At 34.3% G+C, this 22,606-nt stretch overlaps 1 protein-coding gene across 1 annotated transcript in view; it reads left to right on the plus strand.

Moving 5' to 3' along the window:
• Positions 1 to 22,606, plus strand: part of Sgcz (sarcoglycan zeta) — a 1,088,618-nt gene that overhangs the window by 896,471 nt on the left and 169,541 nt on the right. The window contains exon 3 of the mRNA XM_021169917.3: positions 11,165 to 11,266. Coding sequence (XP_021025576.1) covers positions 11,165 to 11,266 — 102 coding nt within the window. The remainder of the gene's footprint in view (positions 1 to 11,164; positions 11,267 to 22,606) is intronic.

The following is a 22,606-nucleotide window of genomic DNA, read 5'->3' on the forward strand; positions in this document are numbered from 1 at the left end:
GCTTTCTCAAATTGGTTTGAAAATGAGTCTTTCCTATCACTAAATATAATTCTGGCATTCTATTAAACACAGCTGGGAGAGACACACATATATAATGGCAAGCCTTTGGGCTACATACACTTATTGAAATTTTAACATGTGGAATTCCTTCAGCCACCCATTTGGTGATGACAATTTTCAGGGAATATAGCATTATTATTTACTTACATTTAAGTGAAATTCCAGATATTCTTTGCAGATGCCCCATTTAACAATACAGTGTTCATTATAATACCATCACATCTAACCTAATTTATTCTTCCATAATCTGTACCAGTGATAATTTCTAGAATGTAACCTTAATCTAAAGCATAACTTTCATGTGGATTACAAATTTTATTACATAATAACATATGAGATTTTCACAAAAATATTTTCCTAATAAAGTCTTCTAAAGATTTCCTACTGTTAAAACACATTTGCCAATGTATTATATTATTTATTCTAATTATTCCTGCTGTGAAATCTCAGAATTATTTCACACAGACTTTTATATGTGTAATGTTCAATTTATAATAATTTAATTGTCTAATTCTGTCAAGTATACACCAAATTTTGTCTACTTTTTTTGGTTCTTTATCTGTATCTCCTAAGATATATTAAGAACATCATTTTTATACTATGTTAAATGATTATGACCCTATCAGGTTTGTCACATTTCCATACTTTCATTTCTTAAATGGTTTTCTTACTAAGAAACTATGAACAACCATATGAACTACCCAGAACCCCCCGGAGCTCGTGTCTCTAGCTGCATATGTATCAGAAGATGTCCTAGTCAGCCATCAGTGGAAAGAGAGGCCCATTGGTCGTGCAAACTTTATCTGCCCTGGTACAGGGGAATGCCAGGGCCAAGAAGTGGGAGTGAGTGGGTGGGGGAGTGGGTGGGAGAGCAGGTGGGGTACTTTTGGGATAGCATTGGAAATGTAAATGAGGAAAATACCTAATAAAAATATTTTTAAAAAGGAAACTATTAAATAATCAATTGTTTCTCAGTAGAGTAAGAAAGAAAATGTATCATAAAGGAGTCAGAAAATTTCAATATTTTTGAAAATAGATTTTAATATAATCCTATTATAATTTTCCTTTCCTCAACTATTTCCAGATAACCCCCACTTACATGCCCCCCCAAAGTTGACACACTTTCTTTCCTCTGTCATTAGGATGCAAACAGACATATAAAAATAATAAAATAAAATTTGATAAAATAAATGCAAACAAACCAGTATAGAGCAGACTATCAACAATGAAAACAAGCAAAGCCAAGAAAAAGAGCTGAAGAAAAAGCTTAAGAAACACACACAAAAGCAGAAATACATACATTACCCACATAGAAATCCCACAAACACAAAGCCTGGAAACTATAATACATATACAAAGGACCTATAAGGGCAGCAAAAAAGCTCTACAAAAGAATCACGAGACAAAGAACATCTAAAACTTTCATTAAGTTTATTTTCTCTTGTTTATCTGCTGCTGGACATGAATCCCAGCCTTCAGAGTAGTTTATATTTCCAGTGAGATGACATTGGAGACAACTATTTCTTCACTTGTAAGCAGTCATCAATTTCCTATCATCAAAGTGGAGGGAACCCTACAGAAGAGGAGGCAGAAAGATTTTTAAAGTAAGATAGATAAAGCACATTGATTAAACAAGGTCTTCTGAACACAGTAAGGCTAGTGCACATAGGAACTCAAAGGGCTATGGCAGTATGGACAGAGCCTGGACAGCTGTTGATCTCCTGTGCTGAGTAGGGGAGTGGACTGAAGCCTGCATCCCTAACACAGAAGATATGTCCAATTGATATTTAAATATTTAATGTGATTGTATATTAAGAAAAAAATAATTCATGCACCTTAAGGAATGCTGTATAATTAAGTAATATGAACTAACCACAAACACATATTGCCATATTTTAACACACAAATATATTTTATATATTCTTTTATAAATTAACACAAGAGATCGATAAACTATGTAGTTTGAGCAACCATTAGAAAAGAAAAAATTGATATTTTAGATGATAGAGATTATGGTAATAACAATACTCTTTAACAATGTTTGAATGCAGAACTAGAGGGCAAATTTCAGATTTCTTTATGTATCAATTGCTAGCACAGTACTATTTCTTAATTATATGTAAAAATATGTAAGACAATTAAAGTGAAGAAAAATACATGCTTACAGAAAACAGCATAATAAAAACACTCCTATGAAGCAGCTGTCAACTTTTGTTTGTTTTTCCTCCTGAGCTTGGAGCAAAACAGCTCATTATTTATAAATAACATCAGCAAAATAGGTGAGAAAAAGAAAATGCTTACCCTTCTGAAAGGATATTGCTCCTTTAATTAGGAACTAGAAATGGAATGCCCTTTATCAATACATTTTACATTAATGAATGCATATCAAAAGTTTAAATGTGATTTTTATTCTCCTTTAATAGATTGTATTTCCTTTTTCCATGAATTATCTTTCAGTTTATTAAACATAGTATATCCTTATAATTCACAAATAACTGCCAAAGTAGGCTCTGGTTTTAATCTATTTAACACTTGAAAGCTTATTTCTTTATGTACATTTTAGTTTGCAATGATTGATACCATTAGTGTATCAAAAAATAAAACATAATTACCTCCCTTCTTCCCTGGTTCTGAAATATATACTGCTAGTTATTTACAAGACAATGTTTCTCTTTAAAAATTAATGTCAAAAATCTGTAATTCATTTTCTTGTAGGTTGCTGTTTCTCTCAACTCTCTTTGAAAGTGTTAACAATAAATAACCTATAATTTTATATGTATATGTGATGAATAGACACACATTATTTTTTTTGAAGAACTTTATCAACAAACTGGCCATGCCTATGTTACTGTCTCACTGTTAAAGTTTTTTCACATTTTCACTATACCAAGGCTCTAAGTAACGTATAAACCAGAATCACAAAAAGATTTAAAATGTTGTGTACAGGGGAAATTATTACAAAATTATTAAAGAGTGTTGGACATCAATGTTAATTATAGCTTATATACTTAAAATATTCTCTTTTTGACATTCACATGTAGGATCCAGTTTTTCCAGTCTTTCATAAAAAAAAATCCCCAAACTTTATTTTTTTATGAAAAATAGTCTATTAACTTAAAATTTTTAAAAACACATGAGAATGTATTTTTATCAATCAAACAGCAATGGCTTGTGCTGTAAGATCAAGAATTGACAAATGGGACCTCATAAAATTGCAAAGCTACTGTAAGGCAAAAGACACTGTCAAATAAGACAAAAAGGCCACCAACAGATTGGGAAAGGATCTTTACCAATCCTAAATCAGATAGGGGACTAATATCCAATATATATAAGGAACTCAAGAAGATGGACTCCAGAAAACCAAATAATCCCATTAAAAAATTGGGGCTTAGAGTAAAACAAAGAATTTTCAACTGAGGAATATCGAATGGCTGAGATGCACCTGAAAAAATGTTCAACATCTTTAATCATCAGGGAAATGCAAATCAAAACTACCCTGAGATTCCACCTCACACCAGTCAGAATGGCTAAGATGAAAAATTCATATGATAGCAGATGCTGGTGAGGATGTGGAGAAAGAGGAAATCGCCTCCAATACTGGTAGGATTGCAAGCTGGTACAACCACTCTGGAAATCAGTCTGGTGATTCCTCAGAAAATTGGACGTAGTACTACTGGAGGATCCAGCAATACCTCTCCTGGGCATATATCCAGAAGATGTCCCAACCGGTAAGAAGGACACATGCCCCACTATGTTCATAGCAGCCTTATTTATAATAGCCAGAAGCTGGAAAGAACCCAGATGCCCCTCAACAGAGGAATGGATACAGAAAATATGGTACATTTACACAATGGAGTACTACTCAGCTATTAAAAACAATGAATTTATGAAATTCCTAGGCAAATGAATGGATCTGGAGGGTATCATTCTGAGTGAGGTAACCCAGTCACAAAAGAATCCACACAATATGCACTCACTGATAAGTGGATTTTAGTCCAGAAACTTAGAATACCCAAGATACAACTTGCAAAACACATGAAACTCAAGAAGAAGGAAGAGCAAAGTGTGGACAATTCGCCCCTTCTTAGAACTGGGAACAAAACACCCTTGGGAGGAGTTACAGAGACAAAATTTGGAGCTGAGAAGAAAGGATGGACCATCCAGACACTGCCCCACCCGGGGTCCATTCCATAATCAGCCACCAAACGCAGACACTAATGCATACACTAGCAAGATTTTGCTGAAGGGAACCTGATATAACTGTCTCTTTTGAGGCTTAGCCAGTGCCTGGCAAACGCAGAAATGGATTCTCACAATCAGCTATTGGATGGAACACAGGGTCCCCAATGGAGGAGCTAGAGAAAGTACCCAAGGAGCTGAAGGGATCTGCAACCCTTTTATAGTTAGGACTAGAACAACAATATGAACTAACCAGTACCCCCAGAGCTTCTGTCTCTAGCTTCATTTTTAGCAGAACTTGGCCTTGTCAGCCATCACTGGGAGGAGAGGCCCCTTGGTCTTGCAAACTTTATATGCCCCAGTACAGGGGAAACACCAGGGCCAAGAAGTGGGAGTGGGTGGGTAGGGGAACAGAGAATAGGTTGAGTGTATAGGGGACTTTTGGGATAGCATTTGAAATGTAAATGAAGTAAATACCTAATAAAAATTGGAAAAAAAACCCAAAAACAAAAACAAAAAAACAAAACATATTAAAATTGTGCTAAATATTATAGGGTAATATAGAAATGGTTTAGCAATTAAGAAAACTAGATGGCCTTCCATAGGGCCGGGTCCATCTTACAGACTGACTCACAACTATCCATGAGTTTATATTCAGAGGAAACAACATCTCCTCTGACTACTTTTCCATTGTACAGGCACACATGTAATTCAAATATATACATCTAGAAAAGCTATTTTATATACACATACAAATATATATATATATATATATATATATATATATATACACACACACATATGTGTGTGTTGAAATGAAGAAAACAAAACTAATAAATATCACTTAGTGTTTGAGTTCAATAATATGAATTTTGTAATAATGATTTTCAAGAAAGGAAGTATATTTTGCTGAAGATTTAAATATTCTGGAACTGTCTTAGCTTTTGTCTGGTAAACTTAACTGTTAGAAAAGTATATGCAAGGAAGGAGGAAATGAATAAAGCTGATGATTGTATTTTCAGACGAGATAAGACGTATGTAAACTTAATGAAAATAAAATTCATAGGAGAGAGCGAACTCATACTCTTCTGAAAGGAACGGTGCCAAAACTTGTCTCCTAATGATATTTGCCGTTCCTGGAGATCAATGTCTTGCTCAGACATCATCAAAGTAGCTTCCACCTGTAGTTGATCAAACACATACAAAGACCCACAAGTGAAGAATGGACAAAGAGTAAGAGATTTTAGAATACTAAATGCTAAAGAAGACGTCTTCATCAAGTCCCTCTTCTTATAGTTGAGGGATCTAGGAGGAAAAGGAGGCAGGCAGACTGTAAGAGCCAATGGGATGAAAGACATCAAGGAAACAAGGTCTCTTGATACAATTGAAACCAATGCACATGTGAGTTCACAGAGATTGTGCAGTATTCAGGAAGCCTACACAGGTCTAAATCATGATGTACCAGTGCTGAAAGAGGGAGAGCACAACCACCCACCCCTAACCTAGAAACCATCTCAGATTGGCAACCACTTGGAGAAGAAAAAAAAAAAAAGATTTCTCCCACAGAGTCAGTCTGGTTACATAAACCACACTCAAGGTACCATGCCCAACAGTGAATGACCAACACAAAACAAACTCAATAGTATTTTTGTTTATATTTTGTCCCATATTGTATTGTTTGGGCATTTTTTATCTTGCTAGTCTTGTGTTTATATTTTATGGATTTCAGTTTTTTTATATTTATGGATTTGGGTATTTGTGTAGGTGTGCATGTCTGTCTCTGTGTGTGTCAGTGTGTGTGTGTGTGTGTGTTTGTGTGTGTTTATGTTTGCCTGTTTGCTGAGGGGGGGAGGGAAAGGGAGAGGGAGAAGGAGAGAGAGAAAGAGAGAGAGAGAGAGAGAGAGAGAGAGAGAGAGAGAGAAAATGAAAGATGTGAAACCATGAACCAAATATATTGCAGTAAAATATACTTTCCATTAAATAAAGTAAGTACAGATAGCTAATAATTATCTGAAAATGTTCTTGGTGTACTTAGCCAACTGTAAATTAAAACTATATTGTCTCTCTAAGATTCTCTAGTCTTAGAGAGCAGTCATCAAATAGCTGCAGGTGATTTACAGGGACAGCAATGGAGACAAGTGCTGATAGTGCTGACAAGATTGAGACTTAATTATCTGGTGCTCGCACAGTCTGTGACCTACAAGAAACTCTGAACTCTTTAAACTCTTTAAGGGCTTGTGAGAAAGAGAGAAATTCACACACTCTCACATACAAACTTACTGGTTAAAGCTAAAAAAGTTGCAACAACTTTTTTCTCCCTTTAGTCTTTTTATATCCCCTAGACAAGATTTTTATGTAAGAGAAATGGTTACCTCATTTAAGAATACAAAAAGATAAAATGTTACACAAAACAGAGATATAGTAGGATTCTTGACTATAAGTTCAAAGAAGTAGTTTTTAATCTACCTTTCATTTCATATGCTCATTATAAGTTAAGAGCAATAGATTTTATGGAATAAAATTACCTACTCCTTGTTTATTTATAACCATGCTTTCCAAGACCTGTAGCCTCCTCCCTGGACCTAATCCAGAGTGAATGTTTGATCATTTGTTCCAAGCCTATCTTTCTTCCTAGTGCAGTTTACATGCTTGTGAACTCATGAAAGAACTCCTTTTCTACTCCTATACAACCTTTACTATTTTGCAAAAAGGAAGCACATCTTATATTTGATTCTAAGTTTCAACTTTCTATCAACCATCCTAACTTCTTAAAATTATTTTAATCACATCAAGAATTCTATCAAATCTTTATCAAGAATCATAAAATCGTCAAGTCATCTAAATAGCATGATTCCATGAAAGTTCTTCTTTATTTTGATTTGTAAGAAAGTTGTCCAATAGAGTGGGCTAATACTTGGAGTCAATCATAACACACTACAGTCAGATCTTTCTTTACCCAGTAACACTATGTCAGGAAAATTAGGAATACAGCAATGCAAACCATGAGAATGCATAGCAGTAGCAAGAAGAAATCCTGGGATGAAGAACTGGGTTGATGTCTTTCCAGGATTCACCCATCACAGCAATACAAAGCAGTGGGCCCTTTCCAGGAAACTCACATGCCTCCTGCAGCTCCTCCAGCAGAGCATCTGCCAGAGTTTCTCCAGCTAGGCATCCAATAGGACCTATTTCCATTATCTGTTAGACTATTGCACGTGTAATCTAATTATGTGTAACACAGAGTTATCTGCACAAACATGTTTTTGCAATAATATGTATAATGCCAATGTATTATATTTTTATAGATATCTATTAGCAGAGAACTATAAACAAATATGACACACACACACACACACACACACACACACACACACACACATTTTAGTCTGTCCTAAAGAATAATGAAGTCTTTTGAATGGAAATGACTAACTGGGACTAATCATATTGTCACAAAAGATAGACTTAGAAAGCCAAATACTGAGTTTTCTCTCAAATGTGAATATATACGTGACACAAAAAAGTAGGAGCAATATCTGGGCAGAGGAAACAGATGAGAAGCACCAAGGGGCAGGTAGACAAAGAGTAAATCTCATTAGATTAATATGGTGGTACTACTTGATTTTTTGAAAAAAATCCTTATGAAACTTATCGTTATATATAATGATTATATACCAATTTAAAAGTGGGAAGAATAAGCATGTATGATGAAGAGAGAAAAATTTAAAGTACAAAGATTGTTGAGTTTGCATGAATGTAACAGAACCAAGCTAGAAACTGAGAGGAGAGATATGCTGGCTTCTATTATACTCTGATGTATGACAATGTCATCTTTAAGAGAAAATTTGTACATAATTTGCAATAAGGTTGAAAGGACCAAGATGATAATGAATCAGAATTATCGCAGTAAGTATAAAAAGTATTTCTGATAGTAGGGAGAAGGGCAATTAGATTTTATTAGCATTTCATAACTATTACTGGACTTAATAGAATATTGAGGACCAATCAATCATATAGTGAACATGGATATATTATAGAGAGTTTGAATTAAATAACACCATGTAGATGATATGAAAAGTGAAAATTTATTCAATTTTAATAGCAGACAGGATAAATACAAAGTAGAATAAATAAAGACAAAGTATAGCCAGCTAGAACCATAACATTCTGTAAGAATTAGTCCAAATTCATACAGGGGAATTCATTTTGAAGTAATTTATATGATGTAACTAATGAAATGTCTGGAGTCATAATTTTATGGCAAACAAAGGAAAACATACTAAAATTAAAACTGAAAACGTTCTACAATTAAATACACATATCATAAATGGCAATATAATGTTTAACATTACATGTCCAGTTTTCTTTTTTATCATGTTATTAAAATTATCATTATTATTAAAGAATTTTAAGATAAATTTATATTAAGAATAACATTTGTGATAGAACTTGTTTTTTCTGTCCTTACAAGCTGTAGAAAGGACATTTGATGTTTCCACAGAAATGGTGGAATCCATTTCAGAACACGTCTTTTTCAGCAGGCAATTGAGAATGTATATAGATACTGACTGTGAGGTTTAGCCAAGAAAATCCCTGATTTAAAATATTTTTATTCTGGTTATTCTAGCTATCTTATCTCTCTGGATTCCTGAGAATACTTCCTGTCTTCTTAACTTTGCAAATAGTATTAGTGTCTTCTTAAGCATCATTTTATCTAGAAAATCCCCTCAAATTCTGTCACCTTGAACAACATAAAAGACAAAGTCTTATTTTCTGATAATAAAGTTTTCTTCACAATTCTCAGATTTAACTTGCCCAGAATATTACTATATTACTATTTTTAAATCTCTACTTGATGTGTTTGCTTTTTTCTCTCACCTTAAAGACCATTTTTGATGTCTGCTTTTGCTTTTCAATGAGAAATAAACAAAAACAGTGTTATTTATTTATTAAGAAGTAGACGTTTTCAAGGAAAATAATGTTTACACAACTTAAGAATACTATATCCTTAAAGCTTTCTTTTTTAAATGTAAAATGTCTCTTGTCTCAGCTAAATGAGAAGTATATAAAAATACACTGGTTTTTCAACATAATTTTTCATTAATAAATTAATTTTTCATATAAATTTACTTATTTTTAGTTGGTTTCCATGCAAAGCATGTGTATCCTACCTCTGTTTATTCATTTATCTCAGTGAATTCATTCCTGCCTAGCAAGTTTTAGTTTAATTTATTAAGAAACTATTTCTCCTACCAGGGGAATACTGAAGTTTATCATTTTATGATCACTTCATAAAATTCCCTCCTCCTCCTTCCCTCTCCTTACATATCTTCCTCTTTCCCTTTCCCTCACCATTATCTCTAACTCATCTTCCTTATTCTGTGTTTCTCATGAGTAACTTCCTATTGCTAAAATCACAATGTTATACTACCTCATCGTTCTCATTTCTACGTGTAGAAGGTAGAAGTTCATGTCACCATGTTTACTTGACTCTTCTTTTATGATTGAAACGGGACAGAAGGAGATGGCCCCCTAGATGAACTAGATGAAGTGTGTGACTCGAAAGTGTGAAGAGTAGCGCTTGCATCCCAAGAATCTATATAAAAGCCAAGTATGTAGAGTGCTTGACCATAATCCCAGCAACGTACACACAGGGGAGCCTGAGGCTAATTCCAGTCTAGCCAGATTCTATGTGTTCCAATATCACTGAAAAAAGAAATGGTAGAAAGACGTACCAATGCACATATATATGCATACACAAATATGCACATACTACACACACACACACACACACACATTTTTACCCAGGCAAAATTAATAATTTACTATTCCTATTTATGAGATAATAACTCATGATATTGAAGACCGGAACAAGTGAAAAATACTATTTTTTTCTGTGTCGTCAATGAAATTAGTCATCAAGCCTATATGTTTTTTCTTTTATGACGCATCACATACTTATCACCAGTTCTATGTTATTAACAGCTTTTAGCCCTTTACAACAATTCTGCTGGATATACTGTCCTGAAACATACTATAAATCATCTAAAGTCAGTGAGCTGTTGAAATACATTTTATATTTCTTCTTTCATAAGTTCACTAAGTAAGAGCAAATTTAGCACAGCAATCACTGTGGTCCTTGCTAATGAATATTCCAGACAACGTATATCCCTAGCTGTTTCCTCTCCAAAAATTCCCAATAGAACAACCCAAATATGAGCCAGAAGTAAATGTCACTAAAATGGTCATTGTCCCTCCACCCACATTAACTTCCTATTTAAACTCATTTGCAATATTTTTATATAGTCAGTTTCTTACTTTGTTACTATACATTGGATGCACTTTCCAATTAAATTCAATCCTGATTTAATTCTGCTTCATCAATATTATTTTTAACTGTATTAATATCCCCAGAAACAAATGTTTATCAGGTAAAACATGTGTTTCATGATTTTTGTTCAAATGAATCAGGTTTTCTAATACCAATTATTAATTAGTGGTTGAAATTATTATACAAGTGGAAATGTTGTATAACCTTTATACTTATAATACTATCACTAGCTTTATACTTGTAACAATATCATTAGACCTCTGCAATCATTTGTTAATAATCACATAGCTAGTGTCACATCTAACAAAGAGTTGAACTAATGTATGAATGAAATATTTATTCACAGAAAATAATAATTTCTCATCAAATTCAGAGGAGCCATTAGGTTCTTTATCGGCTGCCTCCCCTTAGCATGCAAAGCAGTGCCCTCTATTGGATGCAAAATGCTGTGATCTTTCCAATATCTTGTTTTGTTTTGTTTTCTTCTTAAATCATGGATTTGAGTTCACTATTTTCTCAATTTAGCCCTAAGAAAATTATGGCCAGATACGCATTCTCTACTTAACCTAAAAGTGAACTATATTTCATTGCTTGTAGGATGGTATGGGGAATCTGAGAGTCACCAAGAAGGGAATCCGACTTGAAGGTATATCTGAGTTTCTACTACCATTGTATGTGAAAGAAATTCATTCCCGAAAGGTATGTGATATGGCTTTGGCTTACTCTAAGATAATTTAGAGTTTATGTTTTCACTACATACTACACACAGAGTAGCATCAACAGAGGAGCATCAAATTTTCCTGTCTCCTTCCTTTTGCATTCAATTCCTTTAAGCTAAAGAGTTATTTGTAGAAACTAAAAGAATCAGTTGAAGAACAATAGAAAAGGTTAGCTTTGAATTGGCAAATCAGAAAGCACTTGATCTGAAGCTCTTGGCTGATTTTAGACTACAAATTGTGTTCCTCTTAATCTCTTGAAGTTAAATGCAATGGTAGCATTTGAAAAAGAGGTGTTTATGAGTTTTCTTTTCTTGGGAAGGATACATGTGGTTGAATTATCCATTCAAAGTATCATAAAATTTCCCCTTAAATGTAAAATGCATTTCCAAGAGAACAACAGTTTAAACATAAAATTAAATTAAATGCAATACTTTAATTAATACCAGAATATTTACCCTTTGGGAAAAAATCGATTTAAACTTTATATTTTATCACTTTGCAGCATGCTAAAAGAAAATAAGACTGAAACATTGTGATTGCTCATTTTGACTTAAGATTTTTCTTAGAAGGTAGAAAGCAGTCTATGGCATCAGTATATTTATAATCTATCAGAATGGTTTTCTTTTATATGTATCCATGGGAATTAATTCTTTAGGATAGAATGAAAACATTATTATTTAAAGGTGACAAAAATGAATTTCTTTTATATAGAATTATTTTATATTAAAGTAATGTTTAATATACCAGCATAATACATTAGGAAATTTGTATGGTAAAATAGTATTTAAATAATTTCTATTAAGCCTTTTATCCACTAATGTCAAAGTAGAGTGAAGATTTATTTTTAGAATTTTAATTAAGATATTTGTATCAACAAATTTTAACAATATATGAACTGTAGAGAATACCGACTATACTTCATTTAGTACACTTTTAATAGAATATACTTAGTTTAACATTACTTCCCAGATTTCAGTAAATAAAGCAAAATAGGGACATATATTTATAACTGATGTGCATAATTAAACTTTAAAAACAACTAATTTTTTTTTATTTTGAGATTAGTTTTAACAGACCCAAAGTACTTCCATACATCACAGTATTCCACGATTCAGTCATTCTCCACATTCCGTCTGTGCTTATCACTATTAAAGAGTTTAGTGAAATTAAAGAAACTTTTGATAGAAATGATAAAAACACTTCCCACAGATAAGATATGTAGTGACACAAGGAATTGTTGCTGTTGTTTCTCTTTTAATTGTATCTTGCTGGAATGCCCAGAGGCACAGAGCCTATAAAGTTACCAAGGCTGATTTGTATAGTCTATCTGGGAACACAAGTTAAAGATGGTGAAGACCTCTACCAATGAAAGGATTAAAAGTTTATCTTCTGAGGTTGGCACTTTTGAGAGTACAACCAAAGTTGTTCTCTGAAAACATTGATGAGAACTGATTTTTATCTCTGGTCCAAATACTACAGAGTATATCAACATTGTAACCTGAGTATATTAGGTCATGGCAGTGGGGCATCAAGTTTTTTTCTAGGCGCACTAGCTGATCTCAGCTGCACAAACATCTCCAAAGTCTGCTGTATTGATTGAGAGCTACAGTCTACCACAACCAGCACCACCAATACCACCACTGCCACAATCAATAGCATCACCACCACCACCACCACCACCAAAACCACCATCAAAACCACCATCAAAACCACCATGTTGTCACATCCCATTCTTTGCTCCTGGTCATCTGGTCCTGTGGATTTTCCTGCTAGTAATCAGCAAGAATAGTGCAGCATGAGACATGGAGACCTAAGTGTCTAGAGAGGATATCTGGACCGATAACAGAATACAAAGTAGACTTAGTTCTTCAAAGATTTCTCTATACATGTACTACAAAAAGATAAAGCCAGTATCTGTTTTATAATCAACCAGTGTGCACAACACTGAACTGTTGTGGCCCTGAGGTCTGTAGACAGGTTTCAAAAATCAGTTTACTCCTTAGACCAGAAGGGGCTGAGGGGATAGACAACCAATAGTCCAGTATGTCAACAAGTATTTGACCTTCTAAGACTTCTTGTTACAATTCACTTGCCCTTGAGTACATACAGTTGCTTATCCTGGCTGTAATGCTTATTTATTTCACTGTTTGAGGTAACCAGGTATGCAATTTCTCTCAACTTTAATTTTGATGTACTTAGATGCTCATATCTTGGGATCAGAAGATCAACACAAGTCACTAACAATACTAGAAATAGAATTTTAATTAAAAATTTTGAGATAATATGCCTGTAGGTATCATTCCATATATTTTCTTAATTTTTGTTACAATGTTTTGCTTAGTGTGTGTGTGTGTGTGTGTGTGTGTGTGTGTGTGTGTGTGTGTACACTCTGAAGTCTGGGGACATCAGTTTCCTCTTTCCAGCACATGGAGTTAAGGAGGTAGGACACACACAGTCCAGTATGACAGTAAGTGTTTTGCCTTCCAAAACTTATTGTCAGACCCATCTTCTCATACATTTTCATGTATTTAAATGTACACAAAATTATGAAAATCCTATAATATTCTAGTAAGAAATCTACTAGAGTCAAAACCCATCTTAGAAAAATCATAATTAGCTGAAAACGTTGCATCATAGTATTTTGATTTTTGCATATTTCTCTCCTTTTAATTTCAGCTTGCTGTCTCTTTCTATTCAGCCAACAGATAGTATTTAAAAATCACTTTCTAGTAGCAGGACATTGTGGCTCAAGCCCATAATCCTACCGCTTAGCAGGTTGCTGCAAGATTGTTGGCAAGGGTTTAAGGCCAAAATAGGTTCTAGGATGACATCCAGGCTAGTCTGTGCTTTATAGTTATTTATGCATTTAATCCAACAGATGAATGCAAGATTCCTTCTGAATATTATGTGCAACTCTCTACAAACACACATTATATTACCCAACCTGATGGCACAAGGACAGGGTTTAATTTTCCAGGAAATTACTCTCTCTGCCACGCCTGATGCCTCCCCTGCCCCCATCACACATGCAAATACCACTACCAAGAATCTTTAAGTACCTTCTTCTATTATCAAAACAACTTTATATCTTACTCATTTTTTAAAATCAAACTGTTCTAAGCAGTCCACAGAACAATGTATTTAAAAATACATAGTATATATTCTACCTTGAATATATTCAATGCCATAATATAAATTGTTAAATTAGAACGATACTGAGCAGTACTAAGCAGCTAGGAAAAACACAAAAGCTGTATAATTTGGGTGACTGAGAAAAATGATTCCACATATACCTTCCAGGCTTATATTTTAATATTATGACAAAAATCTTTGATTATCAGGAAATCAAGTTGATAACATGTGAATGTAAGTGGTGGGCAGGATTTTAATGGGATTAAATAATATACATTTTAACTGAATGTAACCTATAAAAATTGCATTGTGCTATTTTATTGAACCTGTAACCATCTGAGACTAACTGAACCATGACATTGTATTGTTTAAATTTTTTTCCCTGTCAATGATATTTACTTAAATTGCTATGTCATTTGACAGGATTCTCAGCACTGCATTTGACAGTATAATAATTATTCCCAAGCAGCTACTCCAGATAGTTCCAACTCCAGAGAATTAACAGGAAGGCAATAGTCTTAAATCACTTGATTTCCAAGTGAACAGAATATGGACCAGCCTTTAATCATCTTGTCCCTGCATGTGGGTCCACTCCTGTGATCCTATCTCAATGCCTAATTACTATTCGTTCTGTGCTTTGTGTGTTGGAGTTTTTATACAGCTCATACATGAAACCATTGGAAGGGCTCTCACAAGCAACTGACATTTACCCGTATGTAGTAACATGTTAAGTCCATTTTCTGTCTCGCTCCCTGACCACAGCAACACACCCTCATGCAGATACATTTTCTTTTTTTGTTTTTTTCTTTTTTTTTTCTGTCTTTTCGAGACAGGGTTTCTCTGTGTAGCCCTGTGTAACACACTTTGTAGACCTGGCTGGCCTCAAACTCAGAAATCCACCTGCCTCTGCCTCCCAAGTGCTGGGATAAAAGGCTTGGGCCACCACACCCAGTGGATACATTTTCTTCAACACATACTGATATATAGAAATAAATACCAGAGAACTTCATAATTAATTTATCATCATGGTGATCATTATGCTTTTTCTTTTCTTTTTTTCTTTTTTTTAATGGGCATTTATTTCATTTACATTTCCAATGCTATCCCAAAAGTCCCCCACACGCTGGATGTTTAAAATGGGAGACATTTTATAGTACTGTTTATATTGTTTGTTTAAGCCAAATCTCTTCTCCTCTCTCTCTGTCTCTCTGTCTCTCTGTCTCTGTATGTATATCTATCTATCCATTTATCTATCTATCTATATCTATTTATGGATTTATAGGTATATATATACTTAAAATCCTTACATTAAATAATAGTGACCACATCCTAACATCTAATTACCATCAAAGAATTATTAGTAAATATCCACAAAAATAAAATTATATAAAAAACTTATTTGTAAAGAGAATCACGCACACACTGTTTTAAATTAATATGACATTTAACAGAAAAACTCAAGTCAGTTGAAAGACTGCTAGCTCAAATACAATCTTCAGCGTAATAGCATTTTTCAGCCTGGCTTCATGGTTAAGAATTAATGATTGTTAAGAATTAATGATTGTGGATATGACTGGGGAGCTGGTTACATTAGCCCTGTGATTAATGTCAGTGAGCATTTGTTAGCTCCCTGCAGGGTAAATTGAGATGATTTCCTCCTCTCAAGTCTCTTACCCTCCCTCCTCTCTTCCAGCTCTTTTTTTTTTTTTTAACAGTATCACTTTAACTTTGTCATAGTCATTATCTGCGTTCCGCTTTGCTGGTTTACTGTCGGACACTGTGGCCCTGACTGTTCGTAGGCAGCAGCACAACCATCTGTAGCTTTTTCTTTGCTGTGGACAATCCTGTAGGCAACCAGTATTCAGATGACTCCTTGTGCTCGTGTGTCAGTTATTGAAATATCTACCCTGTCTCGTTGCTGCTTTCAGTGTTTTCTGGGAATATCAAGGATGGCACTTTCTTTTTCTTCAGCTATGTGAATATTCGTCTAGTGAATAGTTGTCTCCTTAACACTGACTGTTGCCATAGACTGTTAAAGAGCACTCTGATGCTTCTCCAGTTGATGATGTAATGTCATGACTGGAGATCCTAGAAGTCTGAATTCACTTTTCCCACTCGAGGGAAATTTGTACTGTTATGTCACTTAAGTGTCACATAGCTTAAGTGTTGTTTGCTGGTTGGTCACTGTGAAAGGAATTGTCACTACTCTTTCTAGAGATCCTCTAGCCTTATCCTTCCAGTAGCTGATATTACAAGTCCTGGGGGCTCTGCTGAGCTGCTAGCTAGCTTTCAGTCTTACTTGCTGAGTTCCTTAGTTCAGAGGAAGCAATCACCCTTACATTACCATATCACATATCTCAGATTGTTTACATGCTTTATACTTTTCCTCTAACCACAAGCAGTTGTCATCCAGATCTGCTCTCCTGTGAAATTGCTTTCTCCATGTGAATTTGTCCCTCACTCTCAATCATTCCTATATATTGTATAGTGATGTTTTAATGGGTCTTCCGTCTTCATTTTGATATTATAATTTAATGTGGTCCCATTGTTCAGTGGTATTATTAATTACATGAAACTTGGATAAGTTTTGTATTGCTTTGAAATGTTAAAACAAATCACGTAGCAATAACTATTTGCACATTCTGATGGGTTAAAATTTTATGTAAAACAAAACAAGCTTGTGTTGTTGTTTCTAAATAGCGTTACAGAGACTGGAAAGAAAGAGTAAGGGAACTGATGTGCTCTGTCTTCTCTGGGTCTGATGAGCCCCTGGCTCGCTGGTACCAGGGTGTGGATGAGTAACTCTGTAGATCCTGTGGGCTGCCCAGTCTCTCACGAATTCAACATGTGCAACATTCAGAGATACAAGAGCTGGATTATCTCAGGACCTAATGTTATGCTTACTGACCCTTTTCTCTATGCAGATTGTAACATGAGTTGGAACCATGGTGAATATACAAAATCGGAAAGAATTAAAAATTCCTGTGGCTTAGTTTGTTAAGAAGTGTAGGAGAAAGGAATTTGGAACTTTCCTGAGTTTCACTCTGTAGCGTTAGATGGGAATTGTCTTCATTTTCACTTACCCTACTCCCTCCTCATACATTCCTCCTTTCCTGTGTTCTTCACTCCATCTGGCCCTCTCTCTTTATGAATAGTCAATAGTGGCACCAATATCATAGTGCCATAATCTGGGCAGCCCATTTCATCATTCATATTCTATTATGCACAAGCAAATGTCTTTAATTTTTTCATCTCTATTCTGCTCTACTGATCTACTTATGAGGACATACACTACAGGTTTAGAGGATATTCTTACAACTAGTAGAGATGGTTTCTCGTTATCTGTGGCTAGGAAACATTTTGCCAGTTATGCATTATTTTTCTTCTGGATGAACTTAACCATCAGCCATCAAATTTCATTAAAATTCCTGCTGGGTACATAATGATGGTTACAGTTGGTTTCATGTGAATGTCATCTTTATATTATGGTGTCTTCCCAGCTGGGAACACAGCTTCTCTCAGTGTTCCCACGAATTCCTGTGCATTGCTCAGAAACTCTTAGCATCTTTTATTGACAATACACATCCCTTTGTATTGCTACTTAATGATTGCTACTAGTTGTGTGAATGAGTTTAATCACTTAATGTTTTCTACTAGCTGGGTGAATGAGTTTCAACTCCCTTTTCTCAGCACCCTTTCTGCTTGTATAAAGAGAATATAATTTCTTGTTTTCTGAATGTACTTGGGAATTTTAAAAATCATTTTAAAATAATTATTTTAATTGAAATAGAATTTTTGAATTTTTAAAATTAAATTATTTTATTTATTTATATTCTAAATAATTCCCTCTTCATGATCCCCCCTCCCAGATTTTTCCACCCCATTCCCATCTCCATTTCCTCTGAGAGGGTGCTGACCCCACCCCCACCCCACATGTCATTCCCAGTTTCCCCCTTCCCTGGGGCATCAAGTGTCTACAGGATTAGGTACATCCTCTCCCACTGAGGCAGAACAAGGCAGTCCTCTGCTACATATGTGACCAGCAGTATTGAACAGCCCATGTATGCTCTTTGGTTGGTGGCTTAGTGTCTGGGAGCTATGAGGGGTCTGGGTTAGTTGATATGGTTGTTCTTCCCACGGAGTTACCATCCTTTTCGGTTCCTGCAATCCTTCCCCCAACTCTTCCATAGCAGTCCCCAACTTCAGTCCATTGGTTAGCTGTATGTTTTTACATCTGTCTCAGTCAGCTGCTATAAAGCCTCTGAAAGGACAGCCATGCTAGGCTCCTGTCAATAAGCACAACATGGTATCAGGGTTTGATGTCTGTCCATGGGATGGATCTCAAGTTGGCCCGTTCACTGGATGGCTTTTACTTCAGTCTCTGCTCCACTTTTGTCCCTGCATTTTTTTAGACAGGAACAATAATGGCTCAGAAATGTTTAAGGTAGTTGGGTGGCCTCATCCCTCCACTGGGGGCTCTGTCTATCTAATGGAGGATATTTCTTCAGGTTCCATCTTCCCACTGTAGAGTATTTTGGCCAAGATCATCCCCAAAGAGTGTTGGGAGCCTCTCATATCCCAGGTCTCAGAGACTTTCTAGAGGTTTCTCCTGCCCTCAACCTCCTCAGCTGCATGTTTCCACTGATTCTCCTGATCTTCTCTCCTGTCTCCTCACATACCTGATCCTATCCCTCTGTTTCTGCTCTCCCTCTACTCTCCCACCCAGGTCCCTCCCTTCCTCTGCCTCCTGTGATAATTTTCTTCACCCTTCTAAGTGGGATTGAAGCATCCTCACTTGGGACTAGAATTTTATCATATCCTCTTTCTTTCCTCCCTCCAGCCCTTTCCAGATACATTTCTTTAAACTACTCCCATGATACCAAACTCAAGTTGATTTCTGCTTTTTTTTTTGTTATATTTGTTACTCACATGTATACTCACACACACACACACACACACACACAGGGTTGTTCATCTCTGGGAAAGGCTAATTCTCCTTCTCCTAGCAATCAATAATTGCCTTTAGTTCTTTGTCTAAGGGTGAGAAATTCACAATAAATTTCCTCTTCCACATTAGCATGTCATGTTATAATTGTTTTTAATATGGTAGATTAAATATATTGTATTTTATTGCAGTTTTTGATTATGATATATAACTTTGAGCATCCATTAGAGTTTTAGGTTCTAATCTGTGTTTAAACAACAACTTTGTGATTCAGCCTGTATCTTGTATAACCTTTTCACCATGTGCAAATTGAAGTTCATAACAGCCTATAAAACCTCAATACTGCACTATCGTGGTTATTATAAGATGAAATAAAAGTTTAACAATTAAATTTAATATGATACTCAATACTATAATTATCATTCTTAATTTATTGAAAAATAAGCACATACCTAATGCATTGTGCATTTTGGGATCTTTCGTAAATACTTTGTTATCAATGCAATTAGGAAAGAGTCAGGTTTGAATATACAGCTTGATCAAGTGGAAAATTATATTTAGGATAAAAGGGGAGAAATTTTAATATAATTGGAAAATTGCTTTTGTTTGTAAAGAGGGGAAGAATTGAGAATGTGGAACAGAAGGAAATTGACAAATTATTTAGGGGCTGTTTTGTTTATTAGCTATATTAAGAGTCAATTTAAGGAGTTTGGATCTCACATTACATATGAAACCTAAAAATTTATTAAATTTGGCTATGTGTATATGTATGTATACTCATGCACATGAGAGTAGATGTAATTGCATATGTTATTAAACATTCAATAGGAATCATAAATGAGTGCAAACAGAAAGTATAAATAGTGCCACTTCCAATGTTGAAGGACTTAGGAAGAACTAAATCAAGAGGGTCAAATTAAAAGGGAATGTAAACACGATGAACAAGGGTGTAGTGTTACTGGAATCAGAAAAAGGATGCTATCTTCAGGGGAACAAGGGAACAATTGCTTCCAGCCAGCCAAGCATCAAGAAGACTGAAAATTCATCTTCTGCTGTCATTGTGATTAAAGTTCAGTCACATTTTGTTTTTCACATATCAGATTTCTAGCAGGATGATGCATACCAACTTCCTCACTTAATGCTTGGAATCAGTCACAGAAGACATACAAACTATATTAATTGCGAAACATTCTTTGATCATTTGAGTCACTATTTTGTTCAGAGGGACCACATACGTAACTAAAATTTCTGATAACTGCTTCAAGTATTTTGCATGTGTTTGCTCTTACTGTTCATTGTCCCCACACATTTACATTGATCACATCAATAAATTTACTTTATTATTTTATTGCTCTTAGAGGAATCACTAAAGGATCCTATTTTTGTTTTTCTAATGATCAAAATCAGTGCAAAGACCTAACATTTCTTGATGATAAAGTACAGCTAAATTCCCCAAAAGAGGTTTAGTGGGGGAGGGGGGTGTTTGTTTGGTTTTGGTTTTGTTTTTGCTTTTAAGGCAAGTCTGACTAATTTGAAACTTTCCAGGATGATAGTGAGAATTATTCCATCTCCATGCGCTTATTTTCATGAATTTTGTATCTATTTTAAATGGATCTTTGGATCCCTAAGCTTGCTTCTTTGCGCTTTTCCCCATTTGCTTAGTCAAACACTTTCAGCAAATACTCTTCTTCCTGTTCTTACTTAAAACAAAATTTTTATATTGGTCCTTTAGAGCCTTTAGGAATAGCATCATGGACAACATAGCTCCTATTTGAAGATGAGTCAGCAGACTTAGAAATTTTAAATGGTGCATTCAAACCTCTGAATTCCAGCAGGAGTTGGGACTCAAAGCATGATCACCATATCTTCTATGTGCCTCATTTTTGTAAAAGTCTTCTATAGGATATTTGTAATGAACACTTGCATATTTTCTGATAGCATTAGAAATAGAACTTTGTGGGTTTTAAAAATGTGTTCAGTATATATTAATTTATTATATTAATATATATTATTTATATATTAATATATTATTACCATGTTTAATATATTAATGATTTTATATTAATATATATTCATTTTATTTTTCTACTTAAATTTAGAAAAAGTTTCTATATGTTAGTTGGCATGTTTTTATAGCAGAACATGGCATGTGATTTGAAGATTTTGAGATCTATTTATTGGAGATGCAGAATCTTTACTGCCCATCTAAAATCAGCAATATAAATGTTATAAATATTGGATTTGTAATCCTATCAACACATGTGGTATATATGACTTTACTATGGTTTACAAGACATTTTTGTTGCTAATGATAGATCCTCTTTAAATTTATGAGATCATATTCTCATAAAAGTCATACTGGTAAAGTAGATGTTGACATTAATTGCTGTATGAAAATTTATATTCTGGTTTAATACTACATTAAAATAAACACCAGTCTAATTAAGATTTGTACCCACTCAATTTTATCTTTAATCTTTACACAAGAGGCATCTCATATTAGGATGCATTCTTATAATATATTATAGATTCTACATGTCTGAATGCTTGATCCACTAAATATCAGATTTTTTCATATATTAACATAGGTCAACATTCCCAAATTGTCATCTGCTGCAAAACTCCATATCCACCAACCAACTTATGGATCTTGATTTTTATTGATTTTATTTAATTTTCTGTTTCAGTCAGGATCTTATTGCTATAACATAAATTAGCTTATATTTGTAAATAATGAAAATGTTTTCTTTGCTTTGATTCAAAAATTTAATCCGAACAATTTTATATTCATTCAGTTAACATTAACTCAAGATTTAAAAATTGTTGACCAAGTAAGTGAATGTTTATTACATTTTTGGGCTAGTTTCATTAAGGAATAAATATAAATTCCCCCAAAGAAAAATGTATTGTTATGACTATGAGATATAGCTGATTTTGAAACACATACATACATACATACATACATACATACATACATACACACACACACACACACACACACACACACACACAATTTCTTTCTGAGATGACATTGCCATACTCTTAGTATGTAACTTTATTTTTTTTCATTTTTCTCAAGAGTAAAATCATTATTTTAACTATAGCAGATCATTTGTATCATAAATTTTAAGATGCTATTTATATGATTACATTAAATTTTCCTTCTCTTTATTCCCCCAAATACTCCCGCATACCTCTATTTGCTGTTTTTCAAATTCATTGCTTTTCCTCATTAATTGTTAT

Source organism: Mus caroli, unplaced genomic scaffold (genome assembly GCF_978045245.1).
Source record: "Mus caroli unplaced genomic scaffold, Mus_caroli_1 scaffold_10, whole genome shotgun sequence".
Lineage (NCBI taxonomy): Eukaryota > Metazoa > Chordata > Mammalia > Rodentia > Muridae > Mus > Mus caroli.